Source organism: Urocitellus parryii, chromosome 9 (assembly GCF_045843805.1).
Source record: "Urocitellus parryii isolate mUroPar1 chromosome 9, mUroPar1.hap1, whole genome shotgun sequence".
NCBI classification, from domain to species: domain Eukaryota; kingdom Metazoa; phylum Chordata; class Mammalia; order Rodentia; family Sciuridae; genus Urocitellus; species Urocitellus parryii.
The window spans coordinates 111,243,736-111,270,328 of record NC_135539.1 but is presented as its reverse complement, the minus strand read 5'-3'; the positions used below and the strand labels follow the sequence as shown (position 1 = coordinate 111,270,328).

At 44.4% G+C, this 26,593-nt stretch overlaps 2 protein-coding genes across 3 annotated transcripts; both read left to right on the top strand.

The window, feature by feature from the left end:
- The first annotated feature begins 5,250 nt into the window (after window positions 1-5,250).
- Il19 (interleukin 19) lies at window positions 5,251-10,004 on the top strand. The gene is made up of 5 exons (XM_026387538.2): window positions 5,251-5,394; window positions 5,545-5,610; window positions 7,495-7,647; window positions 8,586-8,660; window positions 9,909-10,004. Exons 1-5 carry the CDS (start codon window positions 5,251-5,253, stop codon window positions 10,002-10,004), a joined length of 534 nt encoding a protein of 177 aa, XP_026243323.2.
- A 13,308-nt stretch (window positions 10,005-23,312) lies between these two features.
- Il20 (interleukin 20) lies at window positions 23,313-25,427 on the top strand. 2 transcript variants are annotated; one of them, XM_026387504.2, is made up of 5 exons: window positions 23,313-23,471; window positions 23,739-23,804; window positions 23,929-24,081; window positions 24,772-24,846; window positions 25,350-25,427. In XM_026387504.2, the coding sequence occupies exons 1-5, from the start codon at window positions 23,313-23,315 to the stop codon at window positions 25,425-25,427; spliced, it is 531 nt and encodes a 176-aa protein (XP_026243289.2). The 2 variants fall into 2 exon arrangements, with proteins under 2 accessions (XP_026243289.2, XP_026243290.2); XM_026387505.2 differs by lacking the exon at window positions 24,772-24,846.
- Window positions 25,428-26,593: the final 1,166 nt, after the last annotated feature.

Sequence of the window (26,593 nt, the reverse complement as noted above, 5' to 3'; positions counted from 1 at the left end):
CCTTTGAACATTTATATTCTGTTTTTATGTCTCTTTTTACTTCCTACGTGAAATTTTCACCCATCAGCAGCAGTATTACCTCTTGCTTTCAAAGCCCTTGTCTCTCATATGTTTTAGTGTTTTCTAGTCCTCAAAATGGGTTCTTCCTCAAATCTAACCAAAGCCATTTCCATAGACCTAATCCACTTTATCTGGATTCTGCAGTAGGGCTGCACATTGTTCAATCCCATTCCCTTCCCATAAAAGGGAAGGGGCATGGTCACTTCTGAATTTGTGCAAAAAATTTTTTTAAAGGCAGAGGGACACAATATTTTTATTTTATTTATATATTTTTATGTGGTGCTGAGGATTGAACCCAGCATCTCACATGTGCTAAGCAAACACTTTATCACTGAGCCACAACCCTAGCTCTCGAATTTGTGTAATTTTTATCTGAGCTCCAGGATTTGTACCTGAGAGTGGGCAGGCACTCCTTCATGGACAGGAGGTTGCCCTGGCACTGAGGGAACAGTTCATGAATTTAGAATAAATATTGGGGGGACAGAGGATTGGAAAGTATGAGGGGGCTGCACAGAGTATTCTTTATGCTGTTTTTCTAGTCTTCCTTCATATTCTTTCTGCTTCCTTATTTAACAAATGGAAAATTGAACTCTGGCATCCTAATGGTGGTTCCAGAAGTCCTAATACTAAGGCTGAGCAAGACACTGTGTCTATGGACCGTATCTTCAGATTGAAGATAATCCTGGTTGGGATGCCATTCCATCTATATTTTTATTTTTGTATATTAAGTGTTAGGCAACAAGGCTTAAGATGGAGATAAATCATCTTATTGTTCCCCCTCCTCTCAATTTAGGGTTCAAAGGAGGCTATAAAATTAATGGCAAAGGCTCTCATTTTTGATTTGCTTCTTTTTGTGCTGGGCATTATGTTGAGGGCTCATCTGTAATCTCCATGCCATCTCTACGTGCTGAGTATTCATTAGGCACCATTTGCACAATTTTACAGGTGAGTCAACAGGCACAGAGGCTGAATGAGATGCCTGCAGGCGACAGTCATAGGGACTAGGGTGTCAGCTCAGCTTTTGGTCTTGGCCTCCTGACACATGGCGTGGTGGATGTGAAGTTATAAACACATCACATATTTTCCCATTTCCATGCAAGCTTCTCGATATGACATCTTGGCCTTGAAATGAAAGCTGGGTCAGAACATGCAGTCTGTGTGGTGAGACTTGGAGTGGGTGATGTTGCAATCCTGTCACATGTGGGGTCCGGCTCTGAGCCAGGCAGCCCAGGCTGTGCTGGGAAAATGGCACCCACCTCCTTACCTACCTCATCCCAGGGAAAGAGGGGTGTAGTGCAGGAGATCCCTAACGTGCAGAACTGCTCTTCACCCTCTCTTCAGAAGGAGCAGAGGGATGCCCATCAACTTCTAAGGGAGGGGACCTATCTCTCTTTTCCCCATTGCACAGCATGGGAATAATTCATATTTGTTAAGGAGTACTTACCATTGTGAACCACTAGATTCTACTGCTTCTCCCAACACTTACTATTATTGCATTAGGTCCAAGGTGCTGGACAACAGGACTTCCAGGCTCTGGGCTTCCTTCCTCTTGTACCTATGCCATAAAAAATCCCTGATCCTCCCTGACCCTTTTCCTTCTCTGCCAGTGCTGTCTCCCTAGTCTGGTTGCAGGAGCAAGACCTGTATTAACCCTGTGGGGATCTCTAATTGTACCTTCAGTGGGTATGCATATGCTTCATGTATTCTGGAAATTCGTGTCTGGGGAAGGAACTGTTTATATCCTATCTTTGCATCTCTGGAAACCCTGGTCCTCAGAGAGCTTCCTATCCTTGGAGAGTTGGCATAAAAGGGTAATTTAAACAAAGGGTTTTCTAGCCCAAAGCAAGGATTCCAGATTCTGTTTCCAGCTCTGTCACTGCTCTTAAACTCCAACTAACTCCCAGTCTCATTTTCTTTTTCTGCATTGGTCAAGAATGAAAGGACCTTCTAAGGGGCTAGAAGAAGGGGAAAGAGATAATGCACAAGAAACCTTTGCTGTAGGAGGGAAAAATTATTCCCCACGAAGTTCAACAAAATAATAGGTGTAAAGCACTTAGCTCATGCCTGGTGTGTGGTAGGTCCCCTCTGGCTGGATGAGGCACCAGGGAGATGGTTTGTGCTAGAGGCGGAGGCACCTGCAAAGTCTCATGAAGTTGGCTGCTGGCAAGATGAGGCCAACCCAAGACTACTTTCTTGAGTTTGCCTTCAGGGTACAGTTGGTGGCATGCCACAGCTCTTAGGAAAGTAACCTAACTTGGATTTTTTTCTGAATAGACACAGAATTGCAAAGAAATTCTCATTTGCATGGTGATGGTGAGTTTATTTTTCCCAGAAGCTGCATGTCAAGACCCAGGGAAAGAGGCATTTCTTAATAATGATTAATCAGCTATATCACAAAGGAAAAAAATAATTAAGGAAATTACATGCTAAAGAAATGAAGGGGGAAAAAATCTGCCCAAAGTGGACCCACCCAATAAACTTTGACAGCACTTCCTCTTATCCACCTGCATAAAAGTGACCAGCCCTTTCCAAATGGCAAAGAGCACCAGGAGAGAGACTCCGGAGCAGCTGGTAGGCACGAGGTGAAGGTGAGACTGGTGCCCGCTTCATCAAGGGCTTTGCTCCTCCTGATCCCGGCTTCTGTCCTTCAGGACTGTGGGGAGATCTGCTTTCACTGTGTATGGCCTGTGCTGTCTTAGGTGCTGGTATTTTGTAGAAAGGGAAGAAGTATTCCATGGTGTGTGGGGAGGTGAAATTTCTGATTTATCGTCTTTTTAATGAGAAAATATGGAGAAAGAAGGAAGGGAAGGAAGAAAAGAAAGAAGAGAAGAAATAAAAGGAAGGGGATGGAAGGAAACTCATATCTTTACTATTGCTTTTTTTTTTTTTTTTTTTTTTGTGTGTGTGTGTGTGCAGGGGTACCAGGGATTGAACTCAGCACACTCCACAACCCCAGGTTTATTTTATATTTTATTTAGAGACAGAGTCTCACTGAGTTGCTTAGTGTCTCTCTTTCATGCAGGCTGGCTTTGAACTCTAGATCCTCCTGCCTCAGCCTCCAAAACTGCACCAGATGCCTGGCCTACTATTGCTTTTTCATTCCAAGAACTGTGCAGGGTAATTTACAATGTATCTTTTAAAAATCCTTTACAGTATTAAGTATCTTCTTATTGGGTTATTATTATTATTATTATGCAGTGCTAGGGATGGAATCTAGGGATCCACACAAACTAGGAAGATGTTCTGACATAAAGCTACCCCAGGCCTTAAATATCTTTAAAAATGGAAGGTGTTCTCCTGGTTCAGAAATGGGTTCCTGTCTGGTGCAAGGGGAACGGTTGGGATCCGCGGCTGAGATGCCAGAGGGAGTGTTTTAAGTGTCAAGGCACAGGGACAAGGAAGGGGGGTTCGGGGTTGGCCTGCCACCTTCCAAGTTCTGGTCTTAGCAGGTTACTCAGCTTCCCTAAGTATCAGTTTCTTTCTTGGTAAAATGGGTTAGAAACAGAATTCTCGAAGGATGATTGTGAGCATGAAGCAATTATGTAAAATTCTTGGCACTGCCGGGTGTGGTGGCACACGCCTGTAATCCCAGCAGTTCAGGAGGCTGAGACAGGAGAATCAAAGGAGTTCAAAGCCAGACTCAACAATGGCGAGGCACTAAGCAACTCAGTGAGACCCTGTCTCTAAATAAGATACAAAATAGGGCCGGGAATGTGGCTCAGTGGTCAAGTGCCCCTGAGTTTACTCTCCGGTACCAAAAAAAAAAAAGCTTGGCACAGTACCCAGCACATGTGGTGTGTAGGATAAATGTCACCACTTACCTGAAAGGGCCAAGATATCTAGAATTGCCTGGAGAGGGGTCAGAGCTCTGGGGGACTCTTCACAGACTTCCTGCCTTGTTTTTCCAGAAAGAAAGATGTTCCAAAAAGAGAAATCAAGCCCTTTAGCTTTCTGCGTGCCTCGTGGTGAGGTCTCAGTTTACACCTGCCCATGCTCTGGGAAGGCATCAAGGAGAGACGAGGATTTGCTGTTTTCTTGACTTTCTGGAGAAGGAGTCTGGGGTGGGGGCAGGCTGAGGGCGTGATTCAGTGGTAGATTGCTTGTCTATTATGCATGAGGTCCTGGGTTGAATCTGCAGTATTGCAAAAAAATTAAAAATAGATCTAAATTCTAAAAAATAACCCTCAAGAGAAGGAGCCTGGGAATCCTAGGAAGACGTGGGCAGTGGTGGCAGGAGTGAGGACAGTTATGGTTCACCTCCCGGGGGGATTTTTACTGTTTCAGTGAACATAGGATAGTCAGGGGTGAGAAGGGGTCCCCTGTCACTCCCTCAGCTGGCTGGCTACGTTTGCAACCCTCCTTCCTCTCTTCCAGGGCTACACAAAATACACCGACCTAGCTCACAGCCAGCACCACTCTGTGGCACCAGGGGGGATGCTGGGTAGGGTGCTGGTCTAGTCACATTAAGCTCCTTCTGTGAAGCTTGTGCTACTGTGGGGGAAAGTCCAAGATGGATAATAAACTCTACCACGATGTTTGCTGCGAGGTTCTCTGTGTGCATGATATGATCTAATTAATTTAAAACAATTAAAGAAAGAAGCAGAAAGATGAAGGAAAGAATCTGGGTGAGAGAATTAGAAAAGGCAACAAGTGTCACTATCTAACATGTCCCTTGCGTCCCAGCTCAGTGATTGATAGAAGAGGAGCTTGTCCTCTGGGGAGAGAGTGGCAGCTTCACCATGGCCAAGCAATTACCAGGAGAAGCTCCTGCCTCCCTTTCCCATCATGGGAATGATTTTAAGCAGATACACACTGGAGTGTTATAACAAAAGGGTGTTGCTGTCTTCCGAGGGCAAACATAAACCAAATGTGCTTTTATGGTTCTTCAGATCTGTTGCCTAACTGCATGGCATAGTGCTAACCCTGTTTTTCTTAGGACATTTTTTAAAAAATAATTTGTTTTCACCCCTGTTGAGGAAGTAAACTGTGTTGAGTCATAGTGGTGTGATAGACACACAAATGTGCTCCCCAGGACTTGAGAGAGGACTGAAGAAGACCATATTGAGCTTTCTGGGGGGTGAGGGTGGGAACTTGGGGTGGGGGAGGGGAGGGCTCTTATTCAATTGATTCAAGAAACCCAAGGAAGAGACTCGGACTGGGCAGCTTGACTTCTACCCCTTTCTGCAGGACATGAAGGTACAACGTGTTTCCCTCTGGCTCCTGAGTGCAATGCTCATTCTGTGCTCAGTGTACACCCGCTCTCTCAGGAGATGTCCAGTTTCCGTGGACATGCGCCATCTAGAAGAGAGTTTCCAAGAAATCAAAAGAGCCATTGTGAGTATGGGTTGGTGACGGTGTGGGCAAGGGGCGTGTCTCACCTGACATTCTTAGCTCAGAAGGCAAGTTCTTTCTTGCAGTCTTTTGCATCTCAGGATACCATGGAGTACTTAATGCTTGTGTCTGTCCTTCTGTTTCTCTCCATAGCAAACTAAGGACAACTTCCAAAATGTCACCATCCTGTCCACCTTGGGGGCCCTGCAGAAAACTAAGGTATTGGATCTGAGTCTTCTTTTTACTATAGTGTTATCATTACAGTAAAATGACTCTGGGCTGAGAAAGAAATCCCCACCTGTCCCCTTCTTGTTCCTAATGTCCAGTGCACTCTCCACATGGCAGGCTTCTCAAGTGTCAACCAATGGGTGAGGTATGCTACTGTCCCAGAGACCTTGAAACCCCTGGTACCAATTTCCTAGAGAGAAATGGGAGTGCCAGGCACACAGAGGGGATAGGATTTCCATGACTTGGGGATGATTTTGGAAGCTTCCATGGAGGGACATGAAAACATAAACATGGTGGTTTAAAAGCTGAGGAATTTGTAGATGAGTGGGTAAAAAAGAAGGAGGTATTTGGGGAATGTGGGAGGGCAGATGGAAGATCAATGAAGGTGGACACGTGTGCTTAGGAAAGTGAGGTGACCAGGTTTGTGATGCAAGGACATGCACATGGGGTGAGGTGAATCACTACCTTGGAGTCATGGCATAATGTCCTTGGCTTTATAAGATGCCAAGAGAGGCTTTATAAGAGAGGCAATAGTTACAGAAGGTTTTGGAGACAAAAACTATCTTATCACACAGTGTATTACAAAGACAGTCTGGTAAATGTGCTTTCTGGTGGCAACTGGGGACAGCAAAATTAGTCCTGCCATCAACCCAGCTGTGGATCACCCAGTTCATGGAAAGAACCTGAGAGATGCCTTTATAGCGAACTCTTTCAGACCTTGAATGCATTCTAGAAAGATCCAGTGTTTTCCAGGGAAATCGAGACCTCAAAAGGGAGAATGACAAGTTAGTGGCTATGTCAGTAAAGGACCCCAAGTTTATGCCTCCATCTCTAGGTTCTTTCTCCTCTGAAGGCTGGAAATGTTTGATGTGGAATAAGGAAAGTCATTAAATCTTTAATGTACCTCTTATTTTTCCCCTTCCTCTCTTTTTTTTTTTCTGTGCTCTTTTCTAATGCCACAATATTTGAGAATACAGAGGTGTGTAATTTTTGCGCATCTGGTTAAGGGACCAGTAAGAGTGGAGGAAGGAAAGGCTTTGTGTAACAGTAGGCTTTACTGCAATCTAGGAAAAGCTGCCCTCGGGGCCAAGGAGGCTTTTACTGCTTTAATGCTACTGGAGATAGATGTGCTGTGCTGTCCCTCTGGGGGACCACACCCTACTTAGACTGAGCTGTAAATCTGCAGAGTAATTCGCTGGCAGGGCAGAAAGCAAATTGCTACCAGGAGACACGGTCCTGCCAGCTTCTCCGGACTGTGTCTGCTGATTTAGGAGCCCTTTCTAAGACAGATCTGCATTCTGCAGGCCACAGACCTACCCTGAGGTACCCATATCCACATCGATCAATCTCCATTCTTGCAAATCTCAGCCCCATCCCAGTGATCCCTGTGGCTTAAAAAGACAAACTGGAAGAGTTCAGCAGTGTGGTCCAGAGCAGGGTGGTGAGGATGAACACAGAGTATCCACGAATATTGAAGGAAGGGAAATGTGGCTGAGCCTCTGTGATACAAGGAAGTACTCGTCAAGAAAGCTGCTCTGCCTTCAGTTCTTTGAAAAGGGAGGCACCTTATTTCTGGAAGAATTTAAACAGAACTTGGTGAGGATATGTTGGGGATGCTGTGGAAAGAATTCTAGTCTAAGATTGGATTCTGGGCCCCATCTTTTGCTAATATTACTCGTGCTGTACAGAAAAAGGGAGTAAGCTAGAATCTCTTCTCTCCTCACCAGTTTCCTCCTAAGTGACTTTGCTATGGTAGAATGGATGGATTTTAAAAAATGATGTTTTACTTCTCTTGCTTCTCGTTGCCCCTACTCAAATGGACTGCTTTGGTCTCTAAGATAACCAAATTAGAGCATCTCTGATTTGTGTCTGTAGCCTTTAGATGTGTGCTGTGTGACCAAGAACCTCCTGGCATTCTACGTGGACAGGGTATTCAAGGATCATCAGGAGTCAGACCCCCAAATCTTGAGAAAAATCAGCAGCATTGCCAACTCCTTCCTCTACATGCAGAAAACTCTGCAGCAATGTGTGAGTAGCACCTCAGGACTCCAGGCATCTGCTCCTGGTCTGCCCAGGGATGGGCTGGGACAAGCTGGCTCCAGCTGGCCTCTGGTTGGGCTTCTGGAACCATGGGAAATTCCCTGCCCCGTGGTCCACGCAGAGAATCAGGAACCTCTTCCAGTGGTCACTCCTTTCTAGTGTTTCCTGCTTCCTGACACCTCATCTGACAGTGTCCTCATGGACAATTCTCCTGGGGTGACCAACTTACGTGCAAATAATTCTTATGTGGTTTGTGAGAAAGCCGAGCCAAGATTCTAGTTTTACTACAAGTGCACCCCTTAGTCTTTTTGTTTTTGACCTTTTGGGGTTTCCGTACCAGGTGACCACTGAACAGCTTCTTGGTATAGACTAGGTCTAAGGGTCACCTGTAAGTTTATTGGGATCTATTAAAATCAAAACCAAAACTAACCAATGAAAACTTAGACCTGGAGAAAACCTGGGTTCTGTCCCTTCCCTGCTGATGATTTCTTGTGTGATATGGCAGATGGCTTTGCCTTTCCCTGCCTTAGGTTCTCAAATCATTAGAAGGGGGACATGATCGGGTCCTGTCCTGCAATAATGAAATCAAATGGATACATTTAAACAGCTACTTAATTAATCAACCTATAACAAGTGTAGGATTGCTGTACTCAGAGAGTGGTGACAGGGTAGATACAGGAGCTTTGTTGGTGCTGTCTGTGGGCTGTAAATCCAGAAAAAGCAAAAGCCATGGTCAAATGCAGGCTAAGTCCACAAACAAGCCCTATTGTCCTCTGGTTGCTCCAGGGGACTATATAATAATTCATTCACCTCCCACTGACTTTCTCTGTGGGAGAGAGGGAGAATGTCACTTCTCATGTGGGGAGGTGGTGTAATAGCTGGTCAGGATGGAAAGGTTCTCTGATAGGTGCCTCATTGTATCACAGCAGGTGCAGAGACAATGTCGATGTAGTCAGGAAGCCATCAATGCCACCAAAATCATCCATGACAACTATGATCAGGTAAGATGTGGGAGGATGGAGGGGAGGGCTAATTGGCTAGTTCCCTTTTCCACCATCTCTCTACCATTTTCTTGGAACCCTTACATAGCAGGACTGACCCGTGTCCTGATTTGAAGAAAGCACACGCTGTGTAAGATGGGGTGATGCAGAGGGAGCAAAGGTGGGCAGTGGGTCCTGCACTGCTAGGCATGACATGTGCTACCTGCATGGTGACCTGGTGGTCACCCCTGCCGTGGTGTTCTGTGTGCAAGAAACACCCGGCACTTCTCATGCAGGTGTCCATGAAGAGGTGGGGCTTCTTGATGCATCACTGGATGATCTTACTGAAGGGCAGATTCTGGTTGTGTGGGTCTGCAGGGAGGCCTGGATTTCTGCCTTCTGACCACACTCCCAAATGACGTCGATGCTTTGGAGAACAAGGAGATTAGGGTCCATTCAGAGCTCTGCTACTTTGGGGACAGGCACCACTGGATAGACAGATTTCTAGAAAAAGCTGAGTCAAGTGGCTGTTACCACAAGCCAGGTATCGTCCTAAGCCCACTATAAGTGTTGGCCTATGGATCCTCACAGAAATGCTACGAGTATTATGTACCGTGGATAAATTAGATAATCAAGGCACAAACAGGTTAAGTAACTCAACGAAGGTCGCCCTGCAGCAAAGTGGTGGTGGTGGGATTTGGTCCCACCTTGGATGACTCCAATGGATGTGCCATTAGATCTTGCCACCTCCTGGTCTGTGAGGAGGAGGAATAATGGAAGCTGTATTTTAGTTTGATTCTTGCTAACTGTCCAAATGACATGGGGCAAGGCACTCACCCATACGGGCTTCAGGGCTTTGCTGTATCAAATGGGGACAACATGTTCTCCCTACCCACCAGCGATCACAGAGTGGATCAAGGCCTCCTGGAAGAACAAAAATACCAAAGCAAGCTGATACGAAAAGAAAATAAACACAAGACCTAAACAGGAAAGGGAATTTTTCCTATGAGAAATGGGACAGGGGGACAAGGGGGAAAGAATGGAGTACTTCTTACTTCGTGTGTAAGGAGTTGACATGAAATTAACCAATAAATGGTGGAAACAAAATTTTGGTTGCCTATTAGGAAAACGATTTTGGATGTGTATGCCATGCAAATGCATTGGGCAAATAAAAAGAAAACCCATGAGGACCAGAAAGTGGGGAAAGTGACTTGCACATTTTGGCACAGTCTATAAATGTCACCTTCATGATGGTTTCCTTGTTTTCAGCTGGAGGTCCCGTCTGCTGCCGTTAAGTCCCTGGGAGAACTCAATGTCTTTCTAGCCTGGATTGGCAAGCATCATCAGGAAACCTCTGCTGCTTGACACGAGGGGCCCATCTAATTATCCAGGGACAAAAGAGACTGTTGTGGGACACAGAGGAGACTCTTGTGGGACACAGCCGACTTTGAAGGGGAGTGAGATGGGGAGGGCACCCATGTTTATCCAAATGAGGGTCCTTTCAAAGGACCTCCCTACTGATGTGGGATTCTCCCCTGGGGCTGGGGCCTTGCAGGGAAAACCTGGGTTCAAGCAGATCTCACCCTATAGCTAGAAGTCCCACTGGCTAGTCTCAGGCTGTCTAATCCCACTTGAAAGTAGCCAAATAGTCTACCCTGGTATTTATAATGAAATATGTCTGTTGAAAGGTCCCAACAGCCATCCTGGAAGGAGAGGGTTGGCTCCCCACTAATTTATTGTGAAGTTGTGTATCCCATGTCTGTGATGTTGAGCCGAAGGGTCTCGTAGTACATATTGTACCGACTGACATTTCTGAATAAACTCCATGCTTTACCAGTAAGTGCAAATGTCTTCTGATTCAGGGACAGTCTGTCAAGGAACCATAAATGAGACATGAGAAATCAAAAGAGATCTGGAAGAAGAACATCAAAGACGGGGAAGCTGAGGTCTTGGGGGGATAAGAATTTACCCAGCGCTCAAAACAAGTTAGTACAGAAACGTATTCAAAACTGGGTATCGGACTTCAATTTTTTTTTTCTGTAAGAAAATACCTGAGGCTGGGTAAGTTTTGTAAAGAAAAGGTTTATTTAGCCCCTGGTTCTGTAGGTTTGAGGACTCTGTAGGCTCAGGGGCACAGAACTGGCGTTGGCTCTGCTCTGGGGAGTACTTCATGACAGATCAAGATGGCCGGAGCCTGTGGTGGGAGAGGACATGGCATCTTCAGACAGGAAGCCAGAGAGTGCTTCAGGGGTTGGGCTTACTCTAAACAACTTGCTCTCTCGAAAACTAACTCAGTTTCCATGAGAACCACCTTCATTCATTCTGAGGGTAGAGCCTTCAATGACTGAAGACTTTCACTAGGCCCCACCTTTTAAAGGTCTCACCTCCTTTCACACTGCCATACTGAGGACCTCAAACCCATGAAACCATGAGAGGTATCCTCAAACCACATCCACCACATCCACCAGAGCACTGGGTCTCAAAGCTCTTCATTCCACCCTTTCTTCCATGTAATGATCAAGAAGATGGGACCCTCAGAGGGCCTGTGACCACTGACTGCTTCTCCACATCCCTCCATTTCTGAGTCTCTTATTTTGTCTGTCTTCCCTCTGTCGCTCTGATTTTGTCTTTCTCTGGTCCTTCTTTCTTACTGTTCCCAGCCTAGCTATGTCTTCTCTGATCCTAATCCATTCTCCAAGGGACTATGTGTTGGGCTGGGGAGAGTACCTTTCTGACCAAGGGATGATTGTCACGGTGACATACCTGAACAAATACTGCACACAGGCATGGTGCACCCTGGGCAGAGTGTCCACTTCTAGGTGGACAGTCCACAGATGACTCAGAGCAAATACCCATCTTTAATAATAAGGAGAACATAAAACTTACATCTAGTGAGCATCAAGCTCAGTGCTAAGGGGCTAAGTCCTTTACATGTGTCTTCCTGGGCAGTGACAATACTATAACCGGCTGGTTGAAACAACCTTTCTTCATTCCTGCCTGAGAACGCGCTCTCACAGTGCATGCTGTAGTGGAGAGAGCCAGGCCTCCCAGGTCAGCAGACCTGGTTTAGAGCCCTGTGACTTGGAACACAGATCTTAACGTCTCCAAGTCTCAGCGTCCTCTCCTATAAAATGCAGATACCAGCTGCAGACTCAGAGTGTCCCTGAGGGCATCCAGTGAGGTTAAGGACAACCTCAGCAGAGTAGGAGGCTGTGAGGTGTAGTGCAGGCAAGGCCAACCCAGAGCCACTTAGTGGTCTTACCATGAACTGCCTGGGACAAGCCAATATATTTCTTGGGACCTTACTTGTAATGTGGACCGTGACCCCTGACTATCTACCCTATAGAATAATTTAAAATCATTAAGAGTTATTAAGATGGTACCTCCATTCCACTTCTAACAGTCCCCTACTGCTTTCCCAGGCTCACTGTGACAACCATTCCCATCTACTTTGTGTTCCTCCAGGGTCCTGGACCTGTTCTTATTGTAGGACTTGCACATTTGCAAACTGAGGTAGAAATTTAATTTTTTTTCATGAGCTTCCTAGGCTACTAAGAAGGTGGAAGTTTGTTGGCAGAGGACCCACGCTTTCCAAGGAGACTTTAGATGGAAACTCACATGGAGACGGAGGGATGACAGCAATTCCAGCATTGGCCATCTTTTAGATGTGCTTCCCAAACCCCTGCCCAGCTTGTACCCTGCTCCTGCAGGCATTCAGTCAAGAGTTGTGCTATTTGAGCAAAACCACCCCGTCCCATTTCCACCTTCAGTAAAACCTACACCCCTTTCCTGTTTTCCTAGCTTCCTATATTGTTTATCATCTGTTTCTCACTTGAGTGAAAGCTTATGAGTATAGGAGCAATTTGGTTTGTTTGTTGCCTGGCATTTAGCAGGTGTTGAATTCACCATGTTTGAGTACCTTATCTGGATGAATGAAAACAACAATAATAGTAAATATTTATATAGTGCTTTTTATATTCCAGGCAATGGCTTAAGAAATATACATAATAAAGAATATTATAGTCTAAATTATATTTCCTTTAGTTCTACCAACAACTCTATAGAAGTTTTGAGAATGAAATAAAATGAAAAAGGTCCCCTCCTGGAATGCTGGTAGTACAGATCAGCCAACCCTAAGGAGGAAGTTGGCATAGAGAAGTTAAGTAACTCATCTAAATTCACACTGCTCCTAAGCAGCAGATTCAGGCTTCCAATCCAGGCTACCTGGTCTCAGAAGAAACTAAAATATCAACAACGATGTAAACATGTTGAATACTCATTATGTAGCAGGTACTGAGGTGAAACCTTAACTTACATTTTCCCTTTCACTCTGAATGTTAATCCTATAAAGTAGAAGTGATCAACAAACCTCATGACCCAGGTGAAGAAGTCTGAAGCTTAGTAAGGTTCAATAATATACCTATGGCCTTGTAGCTCGTTGTGGAACTCGAGTTCAACTCAAGACATCCTATCCCAAAGCCTGGGCCCTCCACCATGATGGTATGTGGCCAGGCATCTTGCTTGAGTGATTAGATGCTGGGGAAAGAAGATTTGCTGGCATAAAGAGCTATGTCTGCCAAAAAGAAATACTGTCAGTGTCACTGGTGGAAGAAGGGCTGGTAACGAAGGAAGAGGAGGGGGAGGAGACATGGAGGAGAAAGTTCTCCCTCTCTGACCTTGACTCATTTTACTCGGAACTCCTGACTGTGAGTGTGTGTGTGTGTGTGTGTGTGTGTGTGTGTGTCTTCCCACCGTCTACCTGTTATTTCTTTCCTTTGAGGCTTGAAGAGCATATCCTGACTCTTTCTTAAGTATACAGTGGGCCTGTCACAGAATTGGGTTTTTTTTTTCCCCCTTCTTAAATCTGATGCTTAAGAAACAAATACCTGCTAAAGAACCCAGTATACAATTCTCTCCCAAACCTCACCTTCTGAGTCCTTTATCAGCCACTGGAAGAGATCCTGAAAAATCTAGAGCTCATCCTTAACTGCGAAGGTGCAAGGGGAAGGAATCCACCTCATCTCTCAGGGCTGCACTAGGCACTTTACAGGCAGGATCTTGTGAAGCCTCCAAGGAGGTTGAAGATCTTGTCCCCATGGGGTCAGTTAAGATGTATGAGACTCAGAGAGGTGGGGAACTTGCCCAGGGCCTCATGGCTAAGGGACAGCTGATCTAGAAGGTGAGTCCAGGCCCTGTCTTCCTGGTCCTGGTGCTTTTTCCTCCTATAATGGGGGAATATCGCCTTGTTCTGGCCAAGGTTATATAACCCAGGGCCCAGGTTACTGAGTTGAAGGACAGAAATGCAGATAATTAAACCCAGATACATCAAAAGGGGTCTGGACTTACTAGAACAAGCCTCTGAAGTTGCACACAGATTTATTGACCAACACAGAGCAAAGGAGCAGAGGCTGACTTCTGAATGTGTCACACAATGTTCCCAGCCCAGCTGAGAGCCTGGGCTCCTCCTCGGGAACACTCTAGCCTCCTTCCATCTTCCAGAACAAACCTCTAATAGCTACACAGGTTCAAGACTACTGGGTTTTTTTTTTTTTTTATTGCCTGGACGTTTGGCCAAGTGGGAAAGAGAATAGGCTCGGTGTGAACTCATGCTCTCCCACCTACTGAGTGATCTTACTAAACCTAGGCTTCAGTTTCCTTATCTGCACAGTGAAGGAGAGATTTGATTATGACACTTTATGAGGATTTAAGATCTGTGTACAGTGCCTGGTGGTAGTAGATACTCATTAAAAAAGGGATGTCTGTTACTATTGATTGAGTCTCAAATTTTCTTATCTCATTTCCCATAAAACACAGTTGTTTGAGGACAGCTTTCTTCTTCAATGTGTGTGTGTGTGTGTGTGTGTGTGTGTGTGTGTGTAGTAAGGGCTCTCCAGCTATGCAGGCAATGCCCTCTTGGAGGAAGCCTGTGGCTTTGGGAAATCTCTTGGATGCTCTCTTGCTCTCTTGGAACTTCTTCCTCTTATTCCATCTTCCTAAATTCTAACTCATAGCAAGGACTTATTTTTCCCTTCTCTCTGGTCTTCTTGGCTTTGGTTTCCATTTTTCCCCAGACTGTGGTCTTCCTGCTCCTTCTTTCTGCATCCTGAAGGCTGAAGTTCAGTTCTTCCACCTGTCCCCCTTGGCTGATCAGGTTTCTGAGATGTGGTGTTCACTTGGCCCCTACTCACTTGGGAGACCTGTCATCCCAGGTATGTCCCAACAAGGCCAGTAGCAGCAGTAACACCTTCCTATAGGGGCAGGGGAATCCTTGACTTTTTTCAACTAGCAACCCTGTGAGGGAGGAGAAAGAACTCAAGAGGTACTGACTTCTTCTTCCTCCTCTCCCCAGTGTCTCCAAAACACCCCCCACAGGTGGCCATGAAGAGCAAGGTACAAATGTAGATGAGATGCCCCTGAGGCACTGTGCAGGGATTGTCCCTCTGGTAACCCCTCAGGTGGTCACGTTGAGACAACCAAGTGGCTAGAAACAATGGGAAGCATGTGAATCAGCAAGTCTCTTGAGCTCCTGGGATGCCTGTGTATGATGTTGATTTGGAGTCTGGATTCTGGATTTAGCAGGTTACCAAAGAAAAGCAGTCATAGATTTTTTAGGAATGGAAAATGTCATTGCAACTCTGGTGTTCACAGTTGATTGCAGTTGGGCTCCTTTCAACCTTCTTCAATACCTGCCCTGAACCTCACCCAATACCTGCAGGGGCAGTGTCCCTTAGGTAGAGCTACAGAAGCACCCTCTGGTCTTAAGAATTTTGCTCCCTCTTTCCTCGCCATAGAAGTAAGAGTCCTTCTGACACTGACATAGTCTGTCCATCCCCAAAGCTCACAGAGCCCTGAGTTCTTCAATGGCTTGCTCAACCCACACTTTCTCCAAGAAACCTTGTTAGTCATCTTTGTCTCTCAGGCACAAGTCCCTCTTTCCATCCAAAAGCCAGTATATGGACTCTCAATTTTTCTATCCCATCTTCTCCATATATACCTTCTTTCTTTCCAGACTCTGTCTCACATGGTTAGGTGTGGTCACCATACCATGGGTCTTTCCTCTTCCATCGCAACAAGGATTCTTAACCTTCTGTGTGCCATGGGCTTCTTTGGCACACCAGTGAAACTTAGGAACTCTGCTAAGAATAATTTTTATTTTATTTTTTGATCCTGGGGATTGAACCCAGGGGTGCTGGACCACCGAGCTACATCCTCAGCCTCTCCCACCCAGTCCTTTTTTGAGACAGGGTCTTGCTAATTTGCTAAATTGACCTTGAACTTGCAATCCGCCTGCCTCAGCCTCCTGGGTCACTAGGATTACAGGCATGCATCACCAGGCCTGGCAGAATAATTTTTATGAATGCATAAAAGAGAAAAGATTATGAAACCAACATATTGAAATATAGCTATGAAAATATAGAAATTACAAGTAGATAATGAATAAATGTTTCTTTGTTAACATGATCTAGCAGCATTTCTAAGTAGTCATGAATATAAATTACATTTTAAGACATGTGAAAAACTATAATGAGATATAAAAATATTTGTGATTTCCATCAGTGACAAAGTCATTTATACTGCTAATGTGACTGTGGTTTGTATTTGCTGCTATCCTCAAAACTAAAGAAAATGTTGAATTTTGACTAGGTACTTGTGAAAAGATGTGGTTTCTTCCCATTTTTTCCTCCCAAGTTAAGAACTCTGGCATCAAAGGCTTCACAATGCTCTGAGGTTCTATTGGAGAACCAAGAGATCATGTTTGTACCACTTTGGGTTGATGCAGCTTAGTGTCTGCACCTAAGAGATTCTCCATGTTTGTTTGCAAAATTAGAAGGAAAAGAATTTCCTAGCTGAGGAAATTGAATTCAAGGCTTTATCTAGCTTTTTGTTCCTAACTCCTTGTCTAGGGAGGCTCTTCCCAGGGCTCCCCTTCACAAGCAGCTTGGTGAAGGGAGTTAGCCAACTCTGGGAGCTCAGCTGTGTCTGGAGGAACTCTTGGTAGAAAGAGTGGCAGCAAGTTGAGCTGGTTAAAGCAGAGCACAATAGGAAAAAAAAAAAAAGCACAGGAAAGGGAAATGACGCCACCCATGCCAGCAGCTTCCGGGACAAGGAACTGAAAAGTGTATACTGCTGGTAGAGTTAGCTGCTCTGCTCACCTCCACCCTGTCTGCCTCCTGCAGGGGCTGCGGGAAAAACTCCCAGTGCTGCCAATCTGGGTGTGTCTAAGGCTTCTTCTACCTGCCTGCCTGTGAGTGCAGGCTCTTCCTCCAAGCAGAACCCCAAGGCCTGTGCATTTCCCTGCAAAGTGATGCAACTGGGCAGGAAGCCCAGATATTAGCAACTGGGACGTCCCAGCTATGCAAAACCCTGGGCTGCACACTCAAGATGTGTTGCAGGGAAAAAAGGAGTGGCTGAGTTTTGTTCTTGGTGCCTAGAGAATCGTTAACTGACCAAAAATGGCTTGCTTAGGAGGCTGAGTTTTGTAAGAAGGGACTCTCCTCTTCTGTCTGTCCGGCTTATCTTTACAATGATACTGGCACTGATTAGATACGAACCCCCAGTTTGGAAACCCCTCTTTCTCAAGATGATTTGATGTATACATGAAATGTATCCCTGGCTTCTCTACCATGTCTACATCCCCCATCTGTTCCACTTGAGAACCAACAGTGTGCCAGGCTCTGGTGGTCTTTGAAGAGCCCGTGGTTAGTACAAAGCTTTAATTTTGTCTCCTTCACTGTAAGACCTTGCATGGCTCCCTATTGTGTCAGGGAGGAAACAACAACAACAACAACAAAACAACCTACAGAATCAGTAAGACTTAAAAATTATTTACTTTCCAACAATTCACAGCTGAGGAAGGGAAGCCAATTTCTCAAGACTACCTGGTGGAGTGAAAGTAAGTCTAGAGCCAAAATTAAGATTTGTAGACTTCCCAATCTCAGTTTATATTCTTGAAATGATATTCTCGGTCATTGCTGATATATAGTCATATTTCTAACTTGATTACATACTGTTCCTCTACATGAAACCCAGCTCCAGCCAAGCAAATCCATTTGCCAATCCTAAGGACACGGTGGGTTTTGCCTTAGGTCATTTCCATTCTGAATGCCCTTTGTCACATACTCCACCTTCCTCATCCCCCTCCATCCAGCATCTTTTCCCATTTCAGTTCTACCCATCACTCAAGGCTCAGCCGATAGGTCCCTCTTCTGCACTCCTTGGCAATTTCTTTCCATATCTGGGTAGTAGTGACTTTCTTGGTGGCTCTACAGGCAAAACCCTTATCCTCCACAAAAGGCTATATGCAAATAAGGGCCAGAGACCTGTCTGGACACCTGTACAATCCTCACAACATTTAGCACAGTTTCTTGCACATGTAGGCACTTGGATAATGTTGAACATGTCATTAAAAATCCATTCTGTCAGACACAAGGGATGATAAAGATCACTTTATGTACTTAAAGGTTTGTATACATATTCCTCCTGCCAACTTGGTGAACCAGACAGGCAAGGTGGATAGCCCCATTTTTTTTTTTTGATGAAATACTGAATGCCTGAAAAGCATAAGGAGTAGTCTGTGTCACTCAAGGTCACACTGAAAGTTGGTGGGGAAGTGAGTATTCGAATTGGGTCTCCTGGCTCTCCACTTCCTGGTTGCCATGTCCTGAGTCACTTACCTCCTCCACCCATGTCCACCTTGATGTCCAGCCATACCTTGGGCCAGAGCTATGGAGTCGGCAGACCATGGACTGAACTTCTGAAACCACGAATCAAAATAAAACTTTCCTCCTAAAAAGAAAAATAGAAGAAGGAGGAGGAGGAGGAGGAGCAGGAGGAGGAGGAGGAACAGGAGGAGGAAGAGCTGTGTTTCTTGGCTCTTGGTTCCTTGCACTGGGAGTGTCAGCACCCTATACATACTTTCCATTGAATACTCATTTCTTCTGCCAGAACTATGACGTAAGAAATACTTTTCTCCCTGTCTCATATTAAAGGGAAGCAATTTGCTATAGGAGAGGAGTTCAAAATGCAGTGGAATGAACTCTTACTGAGTTCAACTGCCAAATCTTCCTCTTACCAGCCAAATGACCTAAGGCAAGTTCCTTCACCTCTTTGAACTGTACTTTCCCCATTTACAAAGTGAGGGAATTGGACTAAGTGTACTGAAAGTCATTTCAGGCTCTAATGATTCAGCAGGGCAGGGATATCATCATCTGATAGCATTCTTGCCATTATGATAGAATTTCTTACCAGGAGGAAACAGGGATCTAGACCTTACTGAAGAAGATGCTTATGGTCCCCTAAATTAAATCATGGAGCTCATGCTTTGGGACACAGCATAAAGAGGAAACAATTATAAATCAATAAGTTTATTCAGTGGTCGTCATTGAGCAAGATGAGCAAAGAGTTCTCAGGCCAGCAGGAAAACACAGACATGTGACCAAAAAGTTGTAATTGACTTTGATGAATTAAAAAAGCTATATATAGGGTAAGGCTGATGTGAAAAGGTGGGAAAGATCAAATTTGCCTTGTAAAATATAGTGAAGGCTGAATTTAGGGTGAGGCGGGGAATATTTTGTAGAGGAGATGAGTTGAATTAGTGTTTATACAGCAGGATGTGGCATCTAGCCAGAGGAATTTAAAAGAATATAGTAGTGTGTGTGTGTGTGTGTGTGTGTGTGTGTGTGTGTGGTATGTGTGTGGTGTGTGTGTGGTGTTGGGGATCAAACTCAGGGCTATAAGAATGCTAGGTGAGCACTCTACTGCTGAGCCACATCCTAGCTCAAGAACATGGTATTTTGGTACAGGAAAGGAGGATACTTGATTATTCAAGTAAAACTAGGATTGGGTATCATTTACTGAGTTCAACTGACCATTAGAGGTAGCCTAAAACAAAGCAACCGTGGGTGGGCATGGTGGCACATTTCTGTAGTCCCAGTGACTTGGGAGGCTGAAGCAGAAGGATCACAAGTTCAAGGGCAGCCTCAGCAACTTAATGAAACCCTGTTTCAAATTAAAAACGAAAGAGATCTGGGATATAGCTCAGTGGTAAAGTGCCCCCAGAGTTCAATGGCCAGTACCAAACAAAAGCAAAACAAAACCCAAAGCAATTATATTTTTTTCCTGGTTAATGAAAAAGAATTGACTGCCAGAAGTACAGCCTATGCAAACTTCAAGTATTCTTATCAGACCACATTCCCCAATTTTAGATGAAAATGGTGTTTATGGGTGATTACTTACCTAGCACCATTGATGGAAAAAAAAAACAGACATGAGTTTAAATAGTTTAAGAGATATTTAGATTATTTATATCCACGCATATTTTCCATATTTATGAAGCATGACCTTCACTTTCCGGGAGCTTTAGGAAGATACTGAGAGATGTTAAAAAGAGCTTTCTGATCTCAAAGGTGGAAAAGCAATAAATCATTGAATGTCAGAATTGAAATTGTGAATTATCTACTCTGCTGCTGTCGTCTTATAGATTCATAAACTGAATCCAGAAAGGATGTGCCAAACTCAGTCTGTTTACTGTAGAATTCCTGGGTTCTAATATAAGAGCTCAGAGTTTCAGGTACTGAATAGGGGGAAAGTAAAAAAAGGAGTACATTATAATCTCTACCATCTTGATCTTTTAAAAAAAGTTGTCTGTAATTTGTCTCAAGTGCTTGAATTTAACCTTGCCTGGAAGTGTGATCTTACATAATTAGTCTCTGTCTTAGAAAATCTTCCAGTGCCATGGTGAGAAATATTAATGCCCATAAACCAGATGCTCTCAGGTGCCAAAGGAAAATCTGCTATTGGAGGTCAGAGAAGGGAGTAGTTGGTGTAAGCCAGAGTAGTTCAGGGATAAAGGCATCTCCTCTTTAATGATGAATGGAGAAAAGGAAGTGGGGCCATTTTTGGAAAGCAATGGTAGAAAGAGCAAAAGCAAAGAGAAACAGCAGGAATGAGCCCATATCATCTGGAGTTGGAGAGAAACTTGTTTAAGAACTGGATTTAGAGGAGAAGGCAAAGGCACACTCTGAAATTCTCTTCCAGTTCTGTAATTCAGATCTTCTCTGTCCCAACTACCATTTTACCAAACAGGAAGGCGGGGCCAGATGAGGCACATCCTTTATCCACATCTGTAGTCATTAATCCTTTCAGGCTGTCCTTGCTGGAAGAGGAAGGTATTGGTGCCATTACACTACGTTAGCTCTTGAGGAATTTGGAAGCCAGAAGAGAAATTACGTGGGAGTTTCAAATCTCACCTGGACGAGTTCACTTCCTTCATGTGACATGTATATAATAACTGGAGCCTCTCAGCTTGAGACAGACTCCTAGATCTGAAGCAACAGCCCTTCTGCAGTTCCAGTAAGAGCCTTCTGCATGGTCTGGAGATCAGCGCCGTCTTCCCAGTCATTCACCAAGGTATGTGGAGGGCCATGTCCAAAGGAACCTTTTCCATGGGGATGTAATCTCTTGAAGGACAAGAAACTGCCATGTTTATTTCTGTACTCAGTACCTAGCACAACATTCAGGACACTGGGTGTTCAATGAATGCTGACTCAATTGTTGAATTTACGGTAATTTTACATATATCTTAAGTTTAAGGCAACTATCATCAATCTCTACTTAAGATGAATTGATCACTGATAGTGTGCTAGGTATATAAACAACAGATTATTTAATGTTGAAATAAGTTTCTAGGGTAAGTTTTATTATCATCATTTTTGGGCTAAGAAAATGAAACTCAAAGAGATGAGTTGACTTGTGCAAGGTCACATAGTTACAGGGCGGATAGCTCATTCTGGTTTGCCTGTTATTTTCCATTTTTAAGATTCTTGATTCTCAGAAACCCCCACATCCCTGGGCAAAGCGGGACAACCTACATGGATGCAAACTTGTAGAGAAGGGATTTATTACATAGTTCTCTTGTCTGCAAATCCATGGTTCCCTCTGAAACTTTTGGGTTTCTCTTGTTTATTGCCTTTCCTACATTTGGCAGTATCTCAGGTGGTTGCAAATAAAAAAAAAGTGTCTAGCATATTGCTTGGCACAGTGGAGGAATTCAGTAAATGCTAATGATTATCAGCATTGTGCCAAAGCCGGGCAATCAAGGTGAAAGGAAAGACAAGTGTATATGTGTGTGTATGTATGCATGTTTTTGTATTTTATGTATGCCATTTTCCCAAAATATTAAAAGTAGTTGAATATTGAAAAATTAAGTAATAGGTTTATTACAACTCACAACATTATTTTAAATTAAATATTTTATTTATGCCCCCAAATTTCTTATAATTTTTCTTCTCTGGTTTCAAGGGACAAAAAGTCATCAATTATATTTTCATCATATGTTTTTGAGATAAAAGGTAACCATAAAAATATATGAAAGCATATGTATAGATGTGCATATTTTTCCTTTTGTTCCAGTGTTCAGCAGGGCACTGTCAGATTCTGTTTTTAAGATTTTGATATTTTTTTATTGCAGATATTTTAAATTCATTTTGATATTGCTTTAACATATCTTTGGTGCCGGGGTGGTACTGAAGATTGAACCCAGGGTCACTCTACCACTGAGCTACATCCCCAACTCTTTATATTTTGATATAGGATCTCTCACCATGCCCAACTATATGCTTTATCTTGATGACTAAGTGTTTTGGTGTCTCCTTGAACTTGTCCCCCTCCACCCTGGCTTGTCTTCCCCTAACGGCAGGCCATTCTTGTTTAATCTCAAAACTCAACGGACACCATAAACTTTCCTCTTATTGAGCAGCCTCACTGCAGTTCCCTCACGGTCTTTCTTTTCCTTTTGGGGGGATCACTTCATTTGTCCTCTTCTGAGATGCTAGACCAGGAAAGCATGGTCATAGGTTCATCCCAGGAGTGCCTGACTACATTCCTCCTGTAGGGGGTGCTGTGGGAACCCCGGGTTCCTCCCAGCAAGAGATGTGAGGTGAAATTCCACCAATCATCTGTCAGGTCTTTCCTTTCTCTGGCAGGAGTACTGTGATGAATCATTGACTTTGTATTTGCCTTTGGGGCCAAATGAATCTATTAGTCTTCCATAATCACTTTGATCTCAGACAAATGCCAGACAGAGCAAAGCACTTCTACCCTGTGGGTGAGCATAAAAATCCAGATGATTTTTTCCTAAGTATTTTTGGTGGCACAGTCATGACTTTAGTGAGATTTTGCTTTTTTCCCCAGTTCCCTGAGGGTCTAAGGGGACCAGAAGGGTGAGCTACACTGGCATCCTGGAAGAGAAATCTATTTACGTCATTTCCCCCAAACAAGTTTTGGCATTTCCCATGAAATGTCATCCTCTGTCTATTCACTGTTGAGTACCTGCGGCTCCAGACTTCCCTGTTGGGCAATGACGGCAGAACTGAAATAGGTACAGGATAAAGGACCAGGGACCTGTGGTACCATACCACGGCACAGGCTGGAGCAGGTACCTGAAGGCTTTCCTCTGCAGGAGACTCCACAGCTTTTCTCAGTGAGTTGTGTGAACGAGCAGTACTGTTGGAGCCAGATGAGCCTGTTTGGTTCCTCTGCCCCCCAGTGGACACCTTGGGGAGGCATGTCCCTGGTGGCTGGGTTGGCTTCTAAAGGATGAGATGGGAAATGAGTAAGTCACATTTCTTTCTTTTGAATCCCCAGCTTCCGTGGTCTCCAGATTCCAGACACAAGATGAAAGGTTCCCATCTTGCCTTTGGTCTTCTCTCTGTTATGTTTTGTCTCCTCTGGGCGCCTTCGACTGGGTTCAAGACTCTCCACTTGGGAAGCTGTGTGATCACCACAAACCTCAAGGAAATACAAAGCGGTTTCTCCAAGATTCGGGACATTGTGGTATGTGAGGGAGGCATGCACCTCCCTGCCTGTTCTGTTTGTTCCTTGTCTGTCTTCCCTGGCAGCCCTGGCAATGTGGTCATGAAAAGAGGAGGGCTGGGGTCACCTTACCAGGACGCTGCGTCCCAAGAAATGTCAATAGTTCAGAAGGTTAAAATGCTTCGGAGAAGGATTCTTCCCACCAGGCCCTGGCAGCGGGAGGTTGTGGTGTCTAAGACCATGGCAGCAGCTAATGACCTGTCCTTTCTTGTCTTGCTTTCTATTTAGCAAGCCAAAGATGAAAACATTGACATCAGAATCTTAAGGAGGACCGAGTCTTTGCAAGACACAAAGGTATGTGCTCGGCCCAGGTGGGTTCTGGGAGGAAGTCTGAAGCCAGAGCATTCCCATCTCCCTGGTCTTGTCTGCCCCTTCCCCTCCTCCCACCAACACTTTTGTCTTTTTGTCTTCTCTGCAGCCTTCAGCTCGGTGCTGCCTTCTCCGCCATTTACTGAGACTCTACCTGGACAGGGTTTTCAAAAACTACCAGACCTCTGACCATAATACCCTCCGGAACATCAGCAGTCTCGCCAATTCCTTTCTTACCATCAAGAAGGGCCTCCGGCTTTGTGTGAGTAAGGGTTTGGGGTGACAGGATCCATCTTGAGCCCATAGCTTCAATGACTTAGCAGTCAAGTTCTCTTTCCTGCTCTCATTGAATGGATGGAGAAACCGAGTCCAAAAGTTCTAATAATCTTTGTGCATCTGTGTGACTTGTTCTAAAAACTCAGTTTCATTGATTTTGGAGTCTATGCAAAAAGTAATTTTTAAAGTTTAAAAAACTAAAAAGTGCTATCTAATTGATATTCACGATAATTACCTATTATCCACAAAATTACACCTTTTCTGTAGGTGAGGTGAGTACAGTGTCTTAGTGCATCCTGTGGTCAGGTGAATAGGACCTTGTAATTCAGTGTTCTCTTCCCACGAGGGATTAGATTTGCTCTGCAACCCCAAACAAGAGCTCCAAACAAGAGCTGGTGTGGGGAGACCATCTGAGGGCCCAGTAATCACAAACACCTCCAACACTGCCTCATTCTAAAAAAACACAATGAGCTCTATATTTGAAGCTGAAACGCTGATTTCCTTTTCTAGTAGATGATTAGTTTAATAATCCCCAATAAGGAAGTCGGAAAGGAATTTTCCACAGGAATGAGAGTTCACAGGATTGTGGGTTAAAGATAATTCCCACCTGCTCGTGTTACTGGCAAGGGCAGAAAATCAGAATTTTAAGTAAAATCATTCTTTGGGTCCTTTTCAGCATGCCCGCATGACATGCCGTTGTGGGGAAGAAGCAACGGAGAAATATAGCCAGATTCTGAGTCACTTCGAAAAGGTATGGGGTTTGGCACTGGTTGGGATGAGTGTGCTGTTGGAACTGAGATCACAGACGGGTGGGATGTATGTCGCGCTGGTAGAAATCCTGTAGCCCTCAGGTGAAGAGCTCTCTGAGGTCACATGGGCCATCCCTCACATTAGCCTATTATTGAAGTGTGCCCAGTAGGCAGTCCTTACACACACACACACACACACACACACACACACTTCTTAAAACAGCCTCATTCTTGAGCTCTGTGAATCAGAGGCTTAGGTTGGAGTTTCAATTCTGGTACCTCCTGGGCCTCAGTTTCCCTATGTAAAAAAATAGGGATGATAAGCCAGGGTGATAGACTCCATGGTTTCCTTTCATCCTGTGACACTTGAGATTATAGCACTTCTTTCAAGCTCTTGGTCTTGAAAAGAATGCTCTGTTTACAATTCCCAACAGACCTACCAATGGGAGAGAAGAAGATTAATCCTGAAGCCAGAGGAGTTGCTAACCATGTGTGTCTCTTTCAGCTTGACCTTCAAGAAGCAGTGGTGAAGGCTTTGGGGGAACTAGACATTCTTCTACGATGGATGGAGGAGACAGAATAGGAGTGACGTGATGAGGCAGCTGAGAATACTCCTGAGCAGGCATCCTAGTCCCCTGGACCACAGAGACATGACCCCAAGCCACGATATCTTTGCCATATAATTTAGTGCTGGTCACGGTGTAGATTATTTATTCATTAGTTATTTCCTTATGTGGTCATCTTTATGTGTCCCTAATCTTAATTTGGACCAAAATCTTATAAGAATTTTTTGTAATATATCTCTTCTGCCGTTAGATATATTTATTAATTAATTAATTATTTATTTTTTGCTATTGAGCTTATTTATTTTTTGACTTGAATATGAGATGGAAAAACATTCCCAGGCTATATTTATAGACTGACTAAGGCAGGTGATGTATTTTCATACAGTCAACAAAGCCTCTAAATTCTAAGAGTGGCTGGAGGGGCACTAAGGACATATCTACTCACTGCCAATGCCAATGCCAATGTGAGATATTTAAAATTGAACCAATAGCCACTATTGTGTGTTATGGAAGATCTTCTGATGAAACTGCAGACCTGTCTTTACAATACTGAGCACTCCAACCCGACTCCAACCCATATAGTGTACCTTCCAGGTGTGGAATCCTGCATGGTCAACATGTAGTTGTGTTAATAAAGCTTTCTTTGCTTGATGTTTGAAAATGCTTCTGATGAGAAAAAGTGTTGTGGATGAGTTTGAATCTTCATTTGCTCAGGGTCCTCTTGCTCCTTCGGGAAGGAAGATGGAAGCAAGAACTTGGCCTTCTTCCTCCTGGGAATTCATTCCCGGCTCTACTTCTTAATTCACTCGTCTCTCTGATTCCAGGACAGATGCACAGAAAGGACCTTGGCTTTGGCTCCATGCTTACAGTGTTCTCTGAAACCTGTTTCCTTTCTCATCCTGGTTCCCATACCACCGTGCCGTGCCAGGACTCTTGATGACAACACCAGACACAGTGGGCATGGGGCTCCAGGACAAGGGTCAAGAACACATAGACCCAGAGCCTAGATCCACAGCCTTGCCCAGAAAGCTTGCTCTCTGGGGCGGGCTTCCCATTTTGGATTCTGTCTTGTTCTGAGTTCTGGTTGTTGCTGGGTCAAGTCTTTGTCTCTGTGTCTGTTAAGCCAAAATGTTTTCTTTCCAAACCCTCTTCAGCTTGAGGCTTGAGCTTCCCTGGACTCCCA